The sequence below is a fragment of the Ctenocephalides felis genome, unplaced genomic scaffold (genome assembly GCF_003426905.1).
Source record: "Ctenocephalides felis isolate EL2017-DRISC unplaced genomic scaffold, ASM342690v1 CF-g0.4_SCAFFOLD_01170, whole genome shotgun sequence".
NCBI lineage: Eukaryota > Metazoa > Arthropoda > Insecta > Siphonaptera > Pulicidae > Ctenocephalides > Ctenocephalides felis.
This window is the reverse complement of record NW_020537324.1, coordinates 22,544,954-22,561,880: the sequence shown is the minus strand read 5'-3', so window position 1 is coordinate 22,561,880 and position 16,927 is coordinate 22,544,954. Positions and strand designations below refer to the sequence as shown.

The 16,927-nt window shown below is 29.5% G+C and overlaps 1 protein-coding gene across 2 annotated transcripts in view; it reads left to right on the top strand.

The window, feature by feature from the left end:
- LOC113365840 overlaps positions 1 to 16,927 on the top strand; it is a 221,454-nt gene that overhangs the window by 186,220 nt on the left and 18,307 nt on the right. For both annotated transcript variants that reach the window (XM_026607384.1, XM_026607385.1), the window contains exons 4-5: positions 3,764 to 3,891; positions 8,703 to 8,871. In XM_026607384.1, coding sequence (XP_026463169.1) covers positions 3,764 to 3,891; positions 8,703 to 8,871 — 297 coding nt within the window. The remainder of the gene's footprint in view (positions 1 to 3,763; positions 3,892 to 8,702; positions 8,872 to 16,927) is intronic.

Here is a 16,927-nt window from a genome sequence, read left to right as displayed (position 1 = left end):
AACATAGTCATATAGCTTCTTTGATATATGTGTTATTTGTTGTTATGTAATTGGTTTGGTTTCACAGTATGATTGCTGAAAGTCGAATTGGATCTTTGCGCCCCATCTTACCGTATATATATATATATATATATTTTCTTGCTTCGCTTTCTCGAGCATTTAGCGACTTTTATACAATCAAATTCTATACAATCTTCTGTTCCATTTTATATCTTTATCATTTTAGTCATAATCTTCTTACTTTTCAACTCATCTTCATCCTTCATTACTATCTATTCATTTCATCTTCTAAACTTTTCTTACTTCTACCACTTCAATCAATTTTTAAATCTAATTCCCCAATCTTGATACATGATTCTAATTAGTTTTACATACGTATTCGTTAATACAATTCATAATTCTATTATAATTTCAAACTGACTACTCAATATTATTTCAAATTTTTTGCCGGGATTTTGAACTCAGATCCTCCAGCTTGTGAGTCGGAAACGCTACTCTGTGAAGTAATCCCGCCACTAAGGGGGCGTCCATTAATTACGTGAGCGAGTTTCTAAGGATTTTTGGGCCCTACTCCCCCTTGCTGATACATGGTGATATTCAAAATTAACCCCCCCCCCTCCCCCACCAAGCATCACGTGTATTTTTAGTTACGTGATAAAACTGTAATATTTTTTTTTGAAAATATTTGATCGTTTTTTATAAATCAGTTTAAAAATAAATTCATGTGATATCTTATTATACACCTCCCTCCCCCCCGTGGTGTTTAGTGATTTTTTGTCAAATCCCCCCTCTACCTAAAAACCTCACGAGATTAATGGACGCCCCCTAATCAAACGTTAATTATAAAATTTCTTCAGCTTGCATTAGAAATTTTCTCTGATTGTAAGGTTTTTACCGGCTCCATTGCTACGTGCAAAGATGCCCCAACCCCGAGACTCCGTCAGCCGATGACCGGATTGCGATATGAGTTTATTTATCGTCGCTCGCGCCACTGCGAGACTCCGATAACTACGCTACAATAGCCCCGCGAAATGTTTCCGATGGTCGATGGTCTCCTCTTTTGCAACGATCACTCAGTCATTCGCCTCAACAATACTATCAGATCATTTTAGTTCCTACAACTCCGGAATCTCATCCTTAATACCCTACAAGAAGATATTTGCTTTATATAAATAGAAACATCTAAGGACAAAGTTCAGCAAAAACCTAAACAAACAATTTATAAAGTCGCATATCAAAGGGATTTAATTTATAATCAGATACGGAAACAAAATATAAATAGATTATCGATCTGCATATATATGGGGCTCGAGTCGTGTCAATAAATAGTGAAATGGAGTGACTATTTATGTAGCTTGTGCATGAAAAATATAACAAGGTGCATTAATTATATTTATGAACACGTGTCAAACGTCCTTGAATTTTCATGACCATCAATAATTTCCAAGATATTTTTAGTATAACCACTTGTCACTTTTATTAAAAATCATTGAAGTCAATCCAATTACGTTATTTCAACATGACTGTTCTTCTAAAGTTCATTTTATAATACTTCATAAAGCAATTATGGATTTTTGCATCTAGTGTTTTAATGCCATTTTTTGTTGTTATACTTTTAATTACAATCCATCGTAATAAGACATTCAGTAATTGTTTTGACGTTATTAAATTGCCTTTAGAATGGATGACAACCCAGTAGTTGTCCAATCCAGTTGTGACTAATTAACTTTACTCGGAGTATTATATGGCATTTTATCTTATATATAAAAAAGGATCGCAAAATGTGTTGGTAAGCGCATAACTCAACAACGCCTAGACCAATTTGGCCAATTCTTTTTTTAAAATGTTCGTTGATGTCTAAGGATGGTTTTTAAGGCGAGAAAAAATCAAATAATTGTCAAGAAAACCCTAAAAACAGACCTTTTCTTTTCTCATCAATATGAGCTTTATTGCTATTACATAAAGTTTATATTAAATCACAAACACTCACTGTATACTCCTTCTATACGATTTTGCGGATTTTGATAAATCTTACTGAAGTTTGTTAAGGAAATTATCTTTGATGTATGTGATTATAAAGTACTGGGATGTCTGTGCAATATTGTAGAAATAAATGGAACAAATAAATAAATAAATGAAAAAGTAAAGATGAGTACATGCAATTCGACCCTTACGATATCGATTAGGATAAATTTAAGATGCAATTTTGGATATCTTGAATAATAAAAAATTAAATTGATTTAATCCAACATGAAGTACCAGTGTTATGTTTTGGTTATGGTTATGTTATACCGTATAAAATACTTTAATTTCCAATATAGTGTGGGAATTGAGACTCATAATTTTATTTAAAGCAGTTCTACATTTAACATCGCTCATATTACAAATGTATATGCATTTTGGCGTGAAGAATAATTTAAAAAACAATAATTATTATTTTTATGTAAACGGGTAAATATTAGTATATTATATTAAAACAATTTGTAGACATGGGTATAGGACAACGTCTCATGGGTATAGGCCATCTAGTTGATTATATATATATATATATATATATATATATATATATATATATATATATTAGGGTGGTCCTTAAAAAGGTCATTTTCGAATTTCCTTGCTCCCAGGGGCTCAAATGGTTCCAAATAGATAAAAAACGATTCCCTGAAAGTTTTAGCTCTTAATATTAACGTTTAGATAGAGCGCAATTCAATCAAAGTTTTGTATGGAAATAGCATGCAAAAATTTTCAAAAATTAAAAAAATGTTTTTTAGATGTAATTTAGCGAACAAATGAATGAATAAAACTCATTCATTTGTCGCTAAGTTACGCCTAAAACACGTTTTTTTAATTTTCAAATTTTTTACCATGCTCTTTCCATACAAACTTTGATTGAATTGCGCTCTATCTAAACGTTAATATTAAGAGCTAAAACTTTCAGAGAATTGTTTTTTATCTATTTGGAACCATTTGAGCCCCTGGGAGCAAGGAAATTCGAAAATGACCTTTTTAAGGACCACCCTATATATATATATATATATATATATATATATATATATATATATATATATATGCCCACTACAGGCAATTTTTACTTGAGGCTATATTTGAAATGTATAACCTCAAGTGGAAATGTGACATCAAAGCTGCCTGATGCCGGGCTTGGTTTTGACTGGCATCAACCTAACGCATCCGGGACTAGTTTGCACTAGCCCACGTCCAAATCGATATCACCACTGCTGGGCACAATAGCAATTAATTAATACAAATCACGACTACATTTTATTTTTCAATAAATACTTTTTTTACTTTGGCACTTTTTGCCCTGTATCTTCGGAACAGCTAGATCTACCTTTGCCAAAAACTAATCAACATGTCAATCAACATCAGTACGAATCGAATGTTTTTCGGATTATTCAAATCGGTTTATCTATGTTCCCGAAATCGTCGACGAAAATTTGTATCCGTACACACGCACACTCACACATACACACACATACACACGCATACATACATTCTTTCTAAGGTATGCCAAAATGTTCAGATACCTTTGAAACGTATAATATGTAGTGTAATAGTCACTTGAATTTCTACTATCCTCGTTTTGAAATTCTGAATAAAATTTCAAATTTGATGTCATCTTCTTGAGCTGGCACTTACTTTATAATGAATATAATAATGACATATGACAAAAAATATATTCAGAAATATCAATTGATTTATAAATAATTTTCATATTTTTATAATTGATTTTCTATTTCAGAGCCCACAACGAATATAATCGGCGAGCCGGACCTGTACATAGACCGAGGCTCCACCATCAACCTGACCTGCGTGGTCCTGTTTTCTCCGGAGCCTCCGGCTTACATCTTTTGGAACCACAACGATGCGGTAAGCGACACGTCGACTTCTCATTCTCATTTAGCAGCAGCTTTGTGTTACGTCATATTTTCTCTCCAACTTTTAATTGGGCTCGCAAACGAAACAAGCGACCGAGTTTGCGTCTTTTAACTAAAGATATTTAAACGACATTTAGCACATGTGCTGACAGTTTGCTCAACTGATTATAATAATAGAAGACAGTAATTGAACTTTAGACAATTCATTATTTTTGGACGTCATTCATAATATTTGTATGAAATTTATGTTACATTTGTGTGATTATCAAAACACTTGGTGACCGCAAGGTTAAAATTCATTTAATGTTGAGATTTTTTAAATTGAGGATTTCAAGTCCCTGATCATTTTTGTTGTAATTTGACCAGTTAGCTGTATCGCATCAGTTGAACTGTTGTTAGAATCGAGGCAATTTATAGGTTTATTGTAAAAAGCCTTTTTGCAACTAATTATTTAACTCTGGTACAGTCTCAAATTATTCTAAATATTATGAAATTTAGGACTATATTTTGTTATAGCCAGTGATCAAACATTCGAATGCATGCCAAGAATATTTGTCAATACACAGAATTCTGCTACATCTCTATGACGAGTATATACGTAAATCATAAATAAATTTTAAATTTGATATTTTTATGTAGTTTCTGATACCGTTACTTTCTTTGTTTTGGCAGATGTATATGCAAACCATAATTGAGAACTGCATTTTAGATTAATACAACACAAATATCTATTTAATGAAATTAAGTTGAAATAGACGAGTAAATGTGTTATTCTACAAATTCTCAGTATTACAATATAAACATAAACATAATTAAGCCCGTCATTGCATGAAGTTTAACGTAGTAGACTAGCGAAAACTATAAACTATCACGTTTGATTCCAACCTCGGCCAGCTCGATATCAGGCAGCAAGATATCGAATTCTACTTTAGATTATAGATCTTAAGTAAAGCTCTTTGTAGCTGTTTATATGAAATATGAAGTCAAATACTATTAAGTACATATAGTTATAATATATCACAACTGACAAGACAAGATAACTAATGAAGAAGTCCTAAGAAGAGTCGGCAAATAAAGGACTCTACTGAGCACGATCTTGAGATGAAAAGGAAACTAGATCGATCCTATTTTGCAAAAAGAGTCCTACTACACGAATTCGTCAAAGGCCCTAAGCCCTACATGTCAAAATGATTTCTGAATGTTTTCAGAATATGGTAAAAATGTAATTTAAAAAAAAAGTCTATAAATCTGCATGACATCATGAAATCAATTTAGCTTTTATCACATCTTTTGTCTTTATTCTAGTTCAACTTCTTAATTTATTCGATACTGAATGATGAATTAGCTGAGAGGCTTATATGATACTGAGAGTATATTAATCATAATATTTTGAAAAAAAAAATAGTATGAGTTTTATATTGAATTGAATTTATAATAGAAATTATTAGCAATACTGTATTTGTATATGTGTGAAAACTGAAACAAAATCTAAGTTCATATTTATTTGTCTTTCCGATAAATGAATAATCTAGTCTAATAATCATAGACCATAGAATTTTTACATAGGTAATTTATAGATATTAGTATCAATAATTTATTACAAGTTGCACTATATTTCTTCCATTAGATATAGCTGACTAGATAAACAGATTTTTATACTACAATAAACAGCTATTATCAACAAGAGTCATTATTTTTTAGTTTTTCAAAAGAAGTAGGAAACTAATTAAATCTTTGTTTTCCGCTGCTGGGCGTGGTTGTACACGTTGCGTAAACACTGCAAAACGACCACATTTTAAAAATATATTGCAGCAGTTAAAGTGAGTTATAACTTCTATGTCCGCAATATTAAAAATAATGTAACTATCGTTTTAATTAAAACAAAATAATGTAGTAAGTTTTCTGCTTGCTGAAGCATAAAGTTACCTTAATTAGTTTCATTTTAGCACGTCAAGCAAAAAATGTGTGAAACCTTGTAAAATGAGTTTTATTTATGAAAAATAATAATATTTACACTGAACGACGATTAATAATAACTGATTTTAAAATATGATTTGGTAAGTATCAGACATTCTCATTAATTTCGAAAGTGACGAATTAAGCAATACCCACCATTATTCAAAATAATGACCTAGGAAAAATAATTTTATGTTTGTATTTTAATTAGGCATGCGAGACGTATTCTAGATAAAACGCCCAATTTTGTACTAAAATAGAGAGACAATTATCTATAACTAAATAAAATTTATTGAATTCAATAGTAAAATGTAAGTATTTATCAGTATAATAAACATTTAATTAGATCTGTTAAATGTTATTATTGCAATGCAGATAATACAGTTTTTAAATATTGATTTTAGTTATTTTTCATTACAAGAAGTGACACTTCTGTGCGAGCTAGCAAACTGCCCCAATTACACAAAATACTCTAAGATTTACGTAAATATATTTGAAAATGAAAATTAAATATTTAAAATTGCAGTAACAAATTAGAATTTTCAATAATTTAAATCACAGTGATAAATATTGAATAAAAAGATGATATTCTTGATGTCGTTCATAGACGACACTTATAGGCGACACTTATAGGCGACGCTCGTTTCAAAAGAGTTAATTTTCTTTTTTGGAAAGACGATATATTATTAAAATTAAAGATCTTAAATTTATTGGGATCTACATGTTATAAATACAGATTTTATGAACTCTAGAGTACCTATTATATTTACTTACTGAATCTTAATGGGTTATGTTGGATAAAAAGAAGATTAAAGTCATACAACATTTACGTGCAATAGTTCGTTTATATTTTGTATAATTTATATTTGTTTATAAGTAATAGCAGGATAGGCGTTTGAAGTAAACCACTTGCACCTATTAGAATTTGTTCAAGTTTTATGAAAAATGATGCCCTAAATTAGCAAAATCACTTTCTTCCCCCGAGTCTGATTGTTCGCAACCTTTATTAGGGTCGTAACACACGTATGCGTTGGAAATAAAGACCGAATGAGTAATTACAGACGCATTTATAAACGCAAACGCATAATAAGATGTTATTTCTCAAGTTGAGCCTGTCATAAGTATCACATAAACCGCACACCATCGCAACGCCCGATACTGGAAATGTTGATCATTAAACTTCTGTCATCATCATTAGTCTGCCACAATTTGAGTGTGATACATCCCTTTGTATACGTTTTCGTGAAATTGCACATATACCCACAACTGCACAGATTAGTCACACTTTATATAATTAAAATGCCTTGATTTCAAGATTCGGGCTTTTAAGAGAGCTTATGTGAAATTAGAACGTTTTTGTATACGGTACATTTAACCTGAGACCCGTAGTTGATTGCTGTGGATAAATGTTTGGAATTTTGTTAAACTACCATAATGACAAATGTTGTTTTTTAATCTTTGTTTTTTTCTGTATTCCAACTCTTTAACCAGAATAGTCGAAATAAATTTTACATATGTGTTGCTATTTCTTATTACGTCATCGTCCATAATTTGTATATATCACAATGTTATTGAGAGATTTATTTCTACTAATTTCTATTTTTGTTGAAACATTTTTGTAAAGATAATTGCTAGCACATTAACGAATTAAAATAATTAATGAATATTACATATTAAATTTAAACTGTTTGCTATTAAGATAGGGTGGAGCAGGACTTAAAGATAAGGGGTAAAACCACCTATATAGTAAAGTTAGGAATATTTAAACAACAATATTAGAAAGTAGAGGACAAAAGATGTAAAACTAGCCATCATCCTGATTCTTACAACGTCTCTATCAGTAGATAAACAGGATTGTGTGAAAATCTCTAACAAAGGCATTTTCTTCCGTTGTTAGTTTTTTTTGGTTGTGAGCACTGTTGTTTAGTTTACGAGACTTTAACTTGGAGTACGTTATTTAACTATTTTATAAGATCTATTGTTACTTTTTAGATTCAACAGTTTTTTTTAAATATCTTTGATGAAAGCTTAACCGTGAAAAGGACCAGCTGAAACTTTACCCTGGCAAATAACAATAAAAAACAATAAATAAAATTAAATTAAGTTAAGAAAGGCGTTTTTACAAGAGATCGATTAAACTAACAATAGATTAAATATTTCTGACAAAACAGATGAATATTTCTGAAACGAAATTCCAGATCAAGATTATATAATTATAAAGTGTTATTTCTGTAAAAAATGTACCCATGAAATTTATATCTGGTATTGGTTGGAAAATGTAGCTACTATTTCGCAAAATTCCTTAAAAATTGAAAATAAGGCAATGTTATGTCCTGCCTATGGACAGGTGACAAATTTACCAGATGACCGGATGAAAAACAGCAAATAAACACATTGCTGCGATGATGAATTAGCTGATGCATTATTTGTTGTTATGTAATTTGTTTGGTTTTTACAATATAATTGCCCAAAGTCAAATTGGATCTTTGTGCCCCACCCTACTCTACTACAATTTTATGAAGAGTAAATTTAAACAATGATACTGATTGTGAACTTTGTAGAAGAATACACAATGATGAGTAGATTATAATATCCACATTGTACGAACTTGCTTTATGGTTTAGTCCAAGTGTTATTCATCGAACACTTAATCTATTTTTGAAAAACCTGTATCGTAGCTTTAAAATATCATGTGCAAACAAGTTAACAACGAAAATTCCGTTCGCGTTGCATGAGCATGAAATCGTTCACAAAAATAAAGTTGCAAGTTGCCAAAGCCGTACAATATGTCGATGCTTGTCTCCATCGATACTATTCTCGAAACGTGAATATGTTTTTTATTTCCAGATAATCTCGTACGACTCGCCGCGCGGCGGCGTCTCGGTCATAACCGAGAAAGGGGAGACCACGACGTCGTTCCTGCTCATACAACAAGCGAGGCCTGCGGACTCCGGACAATATCAATGCAATCCTTCGAACGCCCAAAGCCGCAGCGTCACCGTGCACGTACTAAACGGTAAGAGATCGCTAGCATAAAATCCGCTTTAGGGGTGGACAATATTGGCAATGTATCGAAATGATCGTATTTGATTCATGAAAGCAATTGTTGGTAATTCAAATTTGATAGATATCGATATCTGCCAATAATGTCCGTCATTCTCATATTTACCATATGCATGTTAGTAACTACTTACAACTTAAACTCATCAACAAACCGATTCTGCCGTAAAATGGTAACATTGTGCACTACTAAACGGTAAGAGATCGCTAGCATAAAATCAGCTTTAGGGGTGGACAATATTGACAATGTATCGAAATGATCGTATTTGATTCATGAAAGCAATTGGTGATACTTCAAATTTGATAGAAATCGATATCTGCCAATAATGTCCTAAGTTCATCCTCATATTTGTCACATGCATGTTAGTAACTACATATTTAAGTTAGTTTTCTAAACTCATCAACAAACCGATTCTACCGTAAAATGGTAACATTGTGCACGTACTAACGGGAAGAGATCGCTGGCATAAAATCCGCTTTAGGGGTGGACAATATTGGCAATGTATCGAAATGATCGTATTTGATTCATAAAAGGAATTGTTGGTAATTCAAATTTGATAGATATCGATATATGCCAATAATGTTCTCATTTCATCTTCATATTTGCTACATGCATGTTAGTAACTACTTATTTAATTTAGTTTTCGAAACTCATTAACACATCAACAAACCGATTCTGCCATAAAATGGTAACATTAAAGACAGATATCGATTTCATGAATTTAAATTATATAAATTTCATGAATTCAAATATTTCAAATGAATTTGAATCATATGAACTGTTGCTCTAAAAATTACATCACATAGATGACTGGCAAATATTACAGCAGTAACATGCACTTATGTGCAGATTTTGCCCTAAAATAGGCCAATGTTATGGCAACCAATGTTACATAGCGTTTTGCATATAAAATGGTACTAAAAACTGTCAAAATGCTATATATTTGCTGTGCAGTCATGCGTTTTACACATAAAATGTAACTTTACTCATATGTTATTATGACACATCACAAAGATGCACTTTTGATGAAATTTCTTTAATTCGTTTTCTAGGTTAGATTTTCTATCTAAAAAGCCTGACTGCACAGCAACTATATAACATTTCAGCAGCTTTTAGTACAATTTTATATGAAAAATGCTACGTTACATAGCGTTGCCATAACATTGGATTATTTTATAGTAGAATTTGCTAATAAATGCATGTTACTGCTCTAACATTTGCCAGACTTTATGATGTAATTTTTGAAGAAATAGTTGTTACCATTTAAACTTATTTGAAATATTTGAATTCAAGAGACCAATCCCCGATGAATTAGAAAAATTATGGCAATGCTATGTTATGGGTCTATATTCGTATGAGTTGGTAGTAATGAACTTTCAAAAAGCTATGTAATTGTTGTGTGATCATGCGTTTTTCATATGAATAATATGTAACTATAAAACGCACAAATGCCAAATAGCAATTTTATCATGAGTGCATCTTCTTGATGTCGCTTTGATACCAAATGTGTGAAGTTAGGTTTTATGTGTTAAACGCATGATGGCACTGCAAATACATTGCGTTTTACAGATCTTATACGAATATAGACTAGCACTTAGCACTATCATAACATCTCTATTTTATCGAAGAATTGGCCCTTTAATTTAGTTATCAAATCAGTGTCATTTCGACATAATTCCGAAAGTGTCTAAGCGCATTTTATTTATTATAATATTTCCCAGACAACATCGATATTGTGCAATTCGATTCCTAAAGCACTAGTTGAGTTGATTTCAAAATATTTGAAATATTTGAATTCATAAAATTCATATAATTTAAATTCAGGAAATCCATATCCGTAATATACGATCATATTTGAATCATAAAAGCAATAGTTGATATTTCAATTTTGATAGAAAGCTATACTTGTAAATTATGTCCTTATTGCGTCCTCATTACTTGTCTTGTGCATGTTTGTTACTACAAATTTAATATAGTTTTCAAAACTTTGTTAATTTTGAAGTCTTCGATATAATGCATTTATTTCCTGAAGCAATAGTTGACATGGTTTAAATTTGAATTTGAAATATTTGAATTCATGAACCCATTAATGTGAATAACACTACTCATATGCATAAACTTATTATTTTCAATTGATAATCTAAGTGTATCTGAATTGGTTATAGATTAAAAAAAATGGAAGTTAATTATTTAATGTAATATGATTGTTAAGCATTACTCGGTACTTAATACTATTGACTTATTGATTTGACCACCAGCTTGTTAATCGGCTTTTAAATTACTATTATTAGCATATTAATTTGGAACTAAGCCAACATTAATTATAAGTAAAGGCTATCTAGACCATTAGTGTTAAAATCTATTAGTAATCCAAATGCTGTATATGCAATCCGTTGGCAATTTATTTATTTTACCCTGATAATAAGCAACTATTTACAGTGATTAGTGAGTGTTAATTAATTATAGTAATTAGTGAATACTGGGAATATTAGGCAAAACTAAGAGTTTCTTCGATAAGTTTTACATTTGATTTTTGATAAATACATCTTCTTTTTGAGTAATTAAACTAGTAATTGCTTAGCATAATTCGGAATCTTTCTGGGGCATATATGACTCGTTTTATCATTTATTTATTTAATATTATTAATTATTATCATTCATTTATATATTAAAAATTTCTGCTATTGATTTTTTTCCTTGATTTCTATATTTTCTCTACTACAACGTCCCAAAGATGTTAAAAGTATAATTAGATTATAAAAGTAGAGAATATTTTTAATAATTATAATTATATTGTCATTTTAATTGTTCAATAATTATAATATTGCAAATATTTTCTACTTTCTTAATATAATTATACATTAATCATTTGATGAACGTAGTGAAATTTTGTAAAGAAAATATAAAAATCAGAAAAATACTATTTTGTTTAAACTGTGTTATCAATGAAATAACAATCTTGCTAGGTAAATAAATAGTTCGTGTTTTTCTATATTCGAAGGTTCGGAGTTTTTAGCTATAACTCATTATAATAAGTATACATCTGATCAAATATAATAAAAAGTATGAATTTAGATTATTTTGATATGACACAAATATACAAGAATGCTATTCATTCATTTCTTAGTTTCGTTTTTGTTTTTTTGCTATTTTCAGTTAAATATACACATATTCATAGTTTGCTAGGTATAATAAAACAAAAAAAAGTTAAATTTAACTGAAAATAGCAAAAAATAAATAAAAATAAAATATAAAGAAATGAATGAATAGCATTCTTACATATTTATACCATTTAAAGTAATTTAAGTTCATACTTTTTATTATAAATTTAACGTATAGCTAATTTTAATAACTTAAATGTAACTTTTGTTAATTTATCACTAAATAATGTTTATACTTATAATAAAAATGTTCTGATTATCTATGTTATTGCAAAAATTTTCTAACGATTTTTTGTATTTTTTTTTATTTTATTACCTATTACAAAGCCTATTGATTCTATATTACTTATACATATTTTAAATTACTGATACTATAGTATGAAGCCTCTTAAAACTATTATGTTACTCTATATTTACTATATTAAATTTTAATAATCTATTGGAAAATTATACAAACAACGATTCAATTGATTAATGATATTTAATAACGTTTCTACAAATCTGTTAATATTTTTGATTGATTTAATAAGTGACTCATAAATTCGAGCAACGTTAAATTTTTAATTTGTCGATAAAAGATTAATTGGCCACATAGTACCTAAATTTCGTTCAGCTACTGAAATAAACATGAATTTTGATAAAACAATGTGAACAATCGATATATATATAGCCACACACGTTCGATACATATTTTTATACATTTTATTTCGCTTCAAACGCGTTTGAAAAATTCTTCAATAAATTGTTCCGCAATGTGCATGAAATGTCAGTAATCCCCAATTGCATTCAGAATGATATAGTTTTCAGCATGTCGACATATTGTATGAATGGTATTGACATTTCGATAATATTGATAAATATCGCCCCATCTCTATTGCTGCGATGTCGGTATATCCGAATGTTTTCGCAACCCGATCGGACTTTAACACAACATAGCTCAATCCGCTCAGGTCGTCGCTGCAGCAGCAACGATGTTTGGGATTTGTTCTCGAGTGAATGCTTGCGATGAAAGCGTTCGTGCATAGATTTTGGAGCCACTATTAACAATTTTGTTACAAAAACGAATTAAATCCAGAAATAATAATTGAGTTACTTGATTAGAAACTAGTAGTCAGAGTTTAATAAAAGTTTATTAAAAATTATTAAAAGCTTATGCATGGATTGTGTGACAGTATTAATCAATTTCGCTTTACAGTTCTGTTTTAAGAATTTTTGTATTTTATTCATAGTTTTTTTTAATAAACTCTCTTATTCTTATCAATTTGTACATATCTTATCCTCATAAATTGTGTTTGCATTAACAGAGTATTATCAAAAACTAAAAATAATATAAAGTCATATTTCTTTCCTAAAACATATTAGCTTATTCCTCTAATATGAGCTTATACCTCTAAAAATTGGGGTTATTGTGCTCAGCGTGAAAAACTGCAATAGCATATATGTTACTATTATTCAAACTTATGATTTTTTTAATAACAAATACATTCAGCTTGAGCGATACAAAATTTTATAATATAAGATGTTTCATTTTATAATAGGCCCAATATAAAACTAAAACAAATAGCTTGTAAAACTCAAATTTAAAATAATCAAAAATACTAATTTTAATTAACATGTTGCCTCAAATTATTTCGGTAGTATCCAATTGTAGATAAATCCAATTGTAGTCTATACTTATTCAAAATTGTAAATAAATTTAAATATAGATAGGGGGAGCGGGGCTTGAAGATCCAAAAGTAAAAAGGCTCAAAAATAAGTAAACAATGATATTTTTAATGATACTATTTTAAAGAAGCAGAACAAAGATGTGAAACCAGCCATTGTCTTAAACCAGGTGACATAGCTATCACGGAATAAATAATGACATTGTTAAAATTTTAACAAAAGTATTTTTTTGGTTGTAGTCTTCCTTATTTGATCACTTTCTTATTTGTTTAGTTTAGGATACCAGAATCTAATATTTAAACATACTTGTATGCAATTACGTATGCGTTTTTAATTTTATTATTTTGAATTTGATGTTTTGATCACATTTCAGTCAGATAATAATTCCTGTAACTTTCTCGTAAGAATCCTTTGCCAGTTTAGGAGAAATCATAGTCTTTTTATAACAGCTTCACGGTTTTTAGTAAGATGTGATTTAATTAAATCACGAAGTCATTAAACGCTTATGCAAATTAACGCTGTGAATTAAAATGAATACTATGAAATTTATGTGATGAATATTTTAGCTTTTTTATTAAAAAATAGTTAATGATAGATACTTTTTAATACCGCGGCAAAAAATTAGGAGAGATAATAATGTAAATTAATTATGAGATTGTTTCAAATGAAATATTGTATTTGATTTCTCGATGATTTTATGCTGCTTAATCATTTCATTCATTTTGAAATAGATAAAATACATATGAGGTGAAGTGAGGTAAAGGAGAGGTAAAAAATATAAGTTATTTAAATAGTAATATAACATAATTACCAAATTGAATTTTTATATAAAAGAATGTAGAAATAAATCTAGAAAACAATAATATGAGAAATTAACCTGTACATATATGATATTGAAATAATATTTAACTCTATCATGGATCTACAATTACAATAATTCTGTTTAAATACTAGTTTCAAAACTTTTTCGTGCCAGCGAGACTTTTTATTTAGGTATCTTTTATTATTAAATGATATTTGCGATACCGTCTATATTATAAACTCTATATATATTGAAATTAAATTTTGTAATTAACTTTTGCGTAGAAACATTTTATTTTTATTTGATATACTACTGGTTTTTACATCTTTAGATAAACTTACTATTTAAATTGCACTATTGTAATTAATGCTGGTTACGCGTATACCAATTCACTAAATACCGCAGTACAGTATTTTAAAGTTGCATACAGACATTTCGTTTTTATTTGCTCGATCATTACCGTGTCTAATGAAATATTCACCTGAATGACCATGGAATTAGAATCTCATTAACATGGCTTTGTGCGCAGTTGCACATTCTGCACGAGCAAATTGGCAATCAACGCCGCGAACACAACACCAGCTTACTGGTGGAGATGGTAATAAAACATTGATTATGTGCCTTGGTATCGGTAAAATTGCCATAAAGCGTTAAGTGATGGATATTACTAATGCAGGCGAGCACTTAACTCCTGGAAAACCTTTGAAGTAGAAATCTCCCTTTCCGAGCTTTTTTATATTGTTCATGCTAAGATGCCTACAGAGAAAATTGATATAATATGGACATATTTTGAAATTGAAAATTTTGCTTGGATTGAAATACAAACCATGCATTGTTTTAGGTTTAAAACTATGATAAATTCTAGCAAAATTGTAGACAAGTGAAATTTTTAGCTAATGCTTTTTAGCTTTTTAGCAAATACTAATATTATCAAACTATACTTTTTGGGTATCTGAAGATAAAAGCTGGCTGTTGCACTTAAGATCGTGGTTTAGCAGCCACTGGCTTTTTATTTTCCATACTTACGTTTTCCAGATTGATATCAAATAGTAGTGATATCAGAATTAAATATAAACAGATGTATTTATACAGAGTGTCCCAGAACTAAGCGAAAATGGGGTGATAGGGGGGCGTTTATTAACCACGTGAGGTTTTTAGGGGCAGGGAATCATGAAATATTAAGTGGGGGAGGGAGGGGTAGAGTAAGATATCACGTGTATTTATTTTTCACCTGAATTTTTTAAAAATCCAAATATTTTCAAGAAAACTAAAAAATTTGGCAAATTTTTCTTGTAACTAAAAATACAGGTGATGTTTGGCGGGGAAGGGGGGCTAATTTTGAATATCACCACGCATCACCAGGGGGGAGTGTCCAAAAATCCTTTAAAAATCGATCACGTGATTAATGGACTCCCTCTAGGATTGCAACAATTAAAATGAGTTGCACTTAAAATCATTAGCTTTTTAGTGCAACCTAGAGCTTTGATAAAACTGTGTTTATTTTTTAGTTATTGTGGTTAATTTTCATTAATTTTGTTCGTGTAAACTTTGCATCAGTAATACTAGATAAAGATATAGAACTAAAGTAATAAATTACAAAATAAGTACACAAAAGCTCCACGTATTCAAGAATTAAGACATTTTGTCAAACTGTAAATTTGAAACTTTCAATTTTGGTGTACTTCGCAGATTCTATCAGAAGTTGTTCAGGATATTAAAATGATAAATACTTGATAATTTTTAAATAAAAAAAATTCGCGTAACGTATGAATTTGTGTACGGTATATTCTATTACCAAAATCGTAATATAGCAATAATGAGACGATTAAATAACATTCCGGCTCCTCTTATATATATTATTTATAAATATATTTTTAGTTTCAAACAAGTATCTAATCAAGGCTCTTATAATATATTTATAAATATAATATATTGTTCAATTTAAAGCAAGTTCCTAATAGAAATAGGTTTCAAGCAAGTACGAAATCGAAATTTTCGTATATTTTATAGAAAATATAAAAAATATTGAATCTATAATATATCAAAAACTTAATTAATAATAAATCCAAGACTCGTCAAACCAATCACAATAATCAATATATTGTAATTTGTAATCTGTAATTACAAAATTATTACTTTCATTTTATTCTGGTTAAATTCAGATAAACTCATTTGTAATTACAAAACTAAATTAATGATGAATATATAATCATATGGTGTAAATATTATTGCAGTAATTTATTCGACAACGACAAACTTAATATAATAAAAAAGAAACTTACTAGTGATCTCTTGACAAAACATTAGAGTGTAATATACAGAGCATTACTATTTAATGATTTATATAAATAAACCAACCCGCGCTTTCAAGAAAACCTTTCTA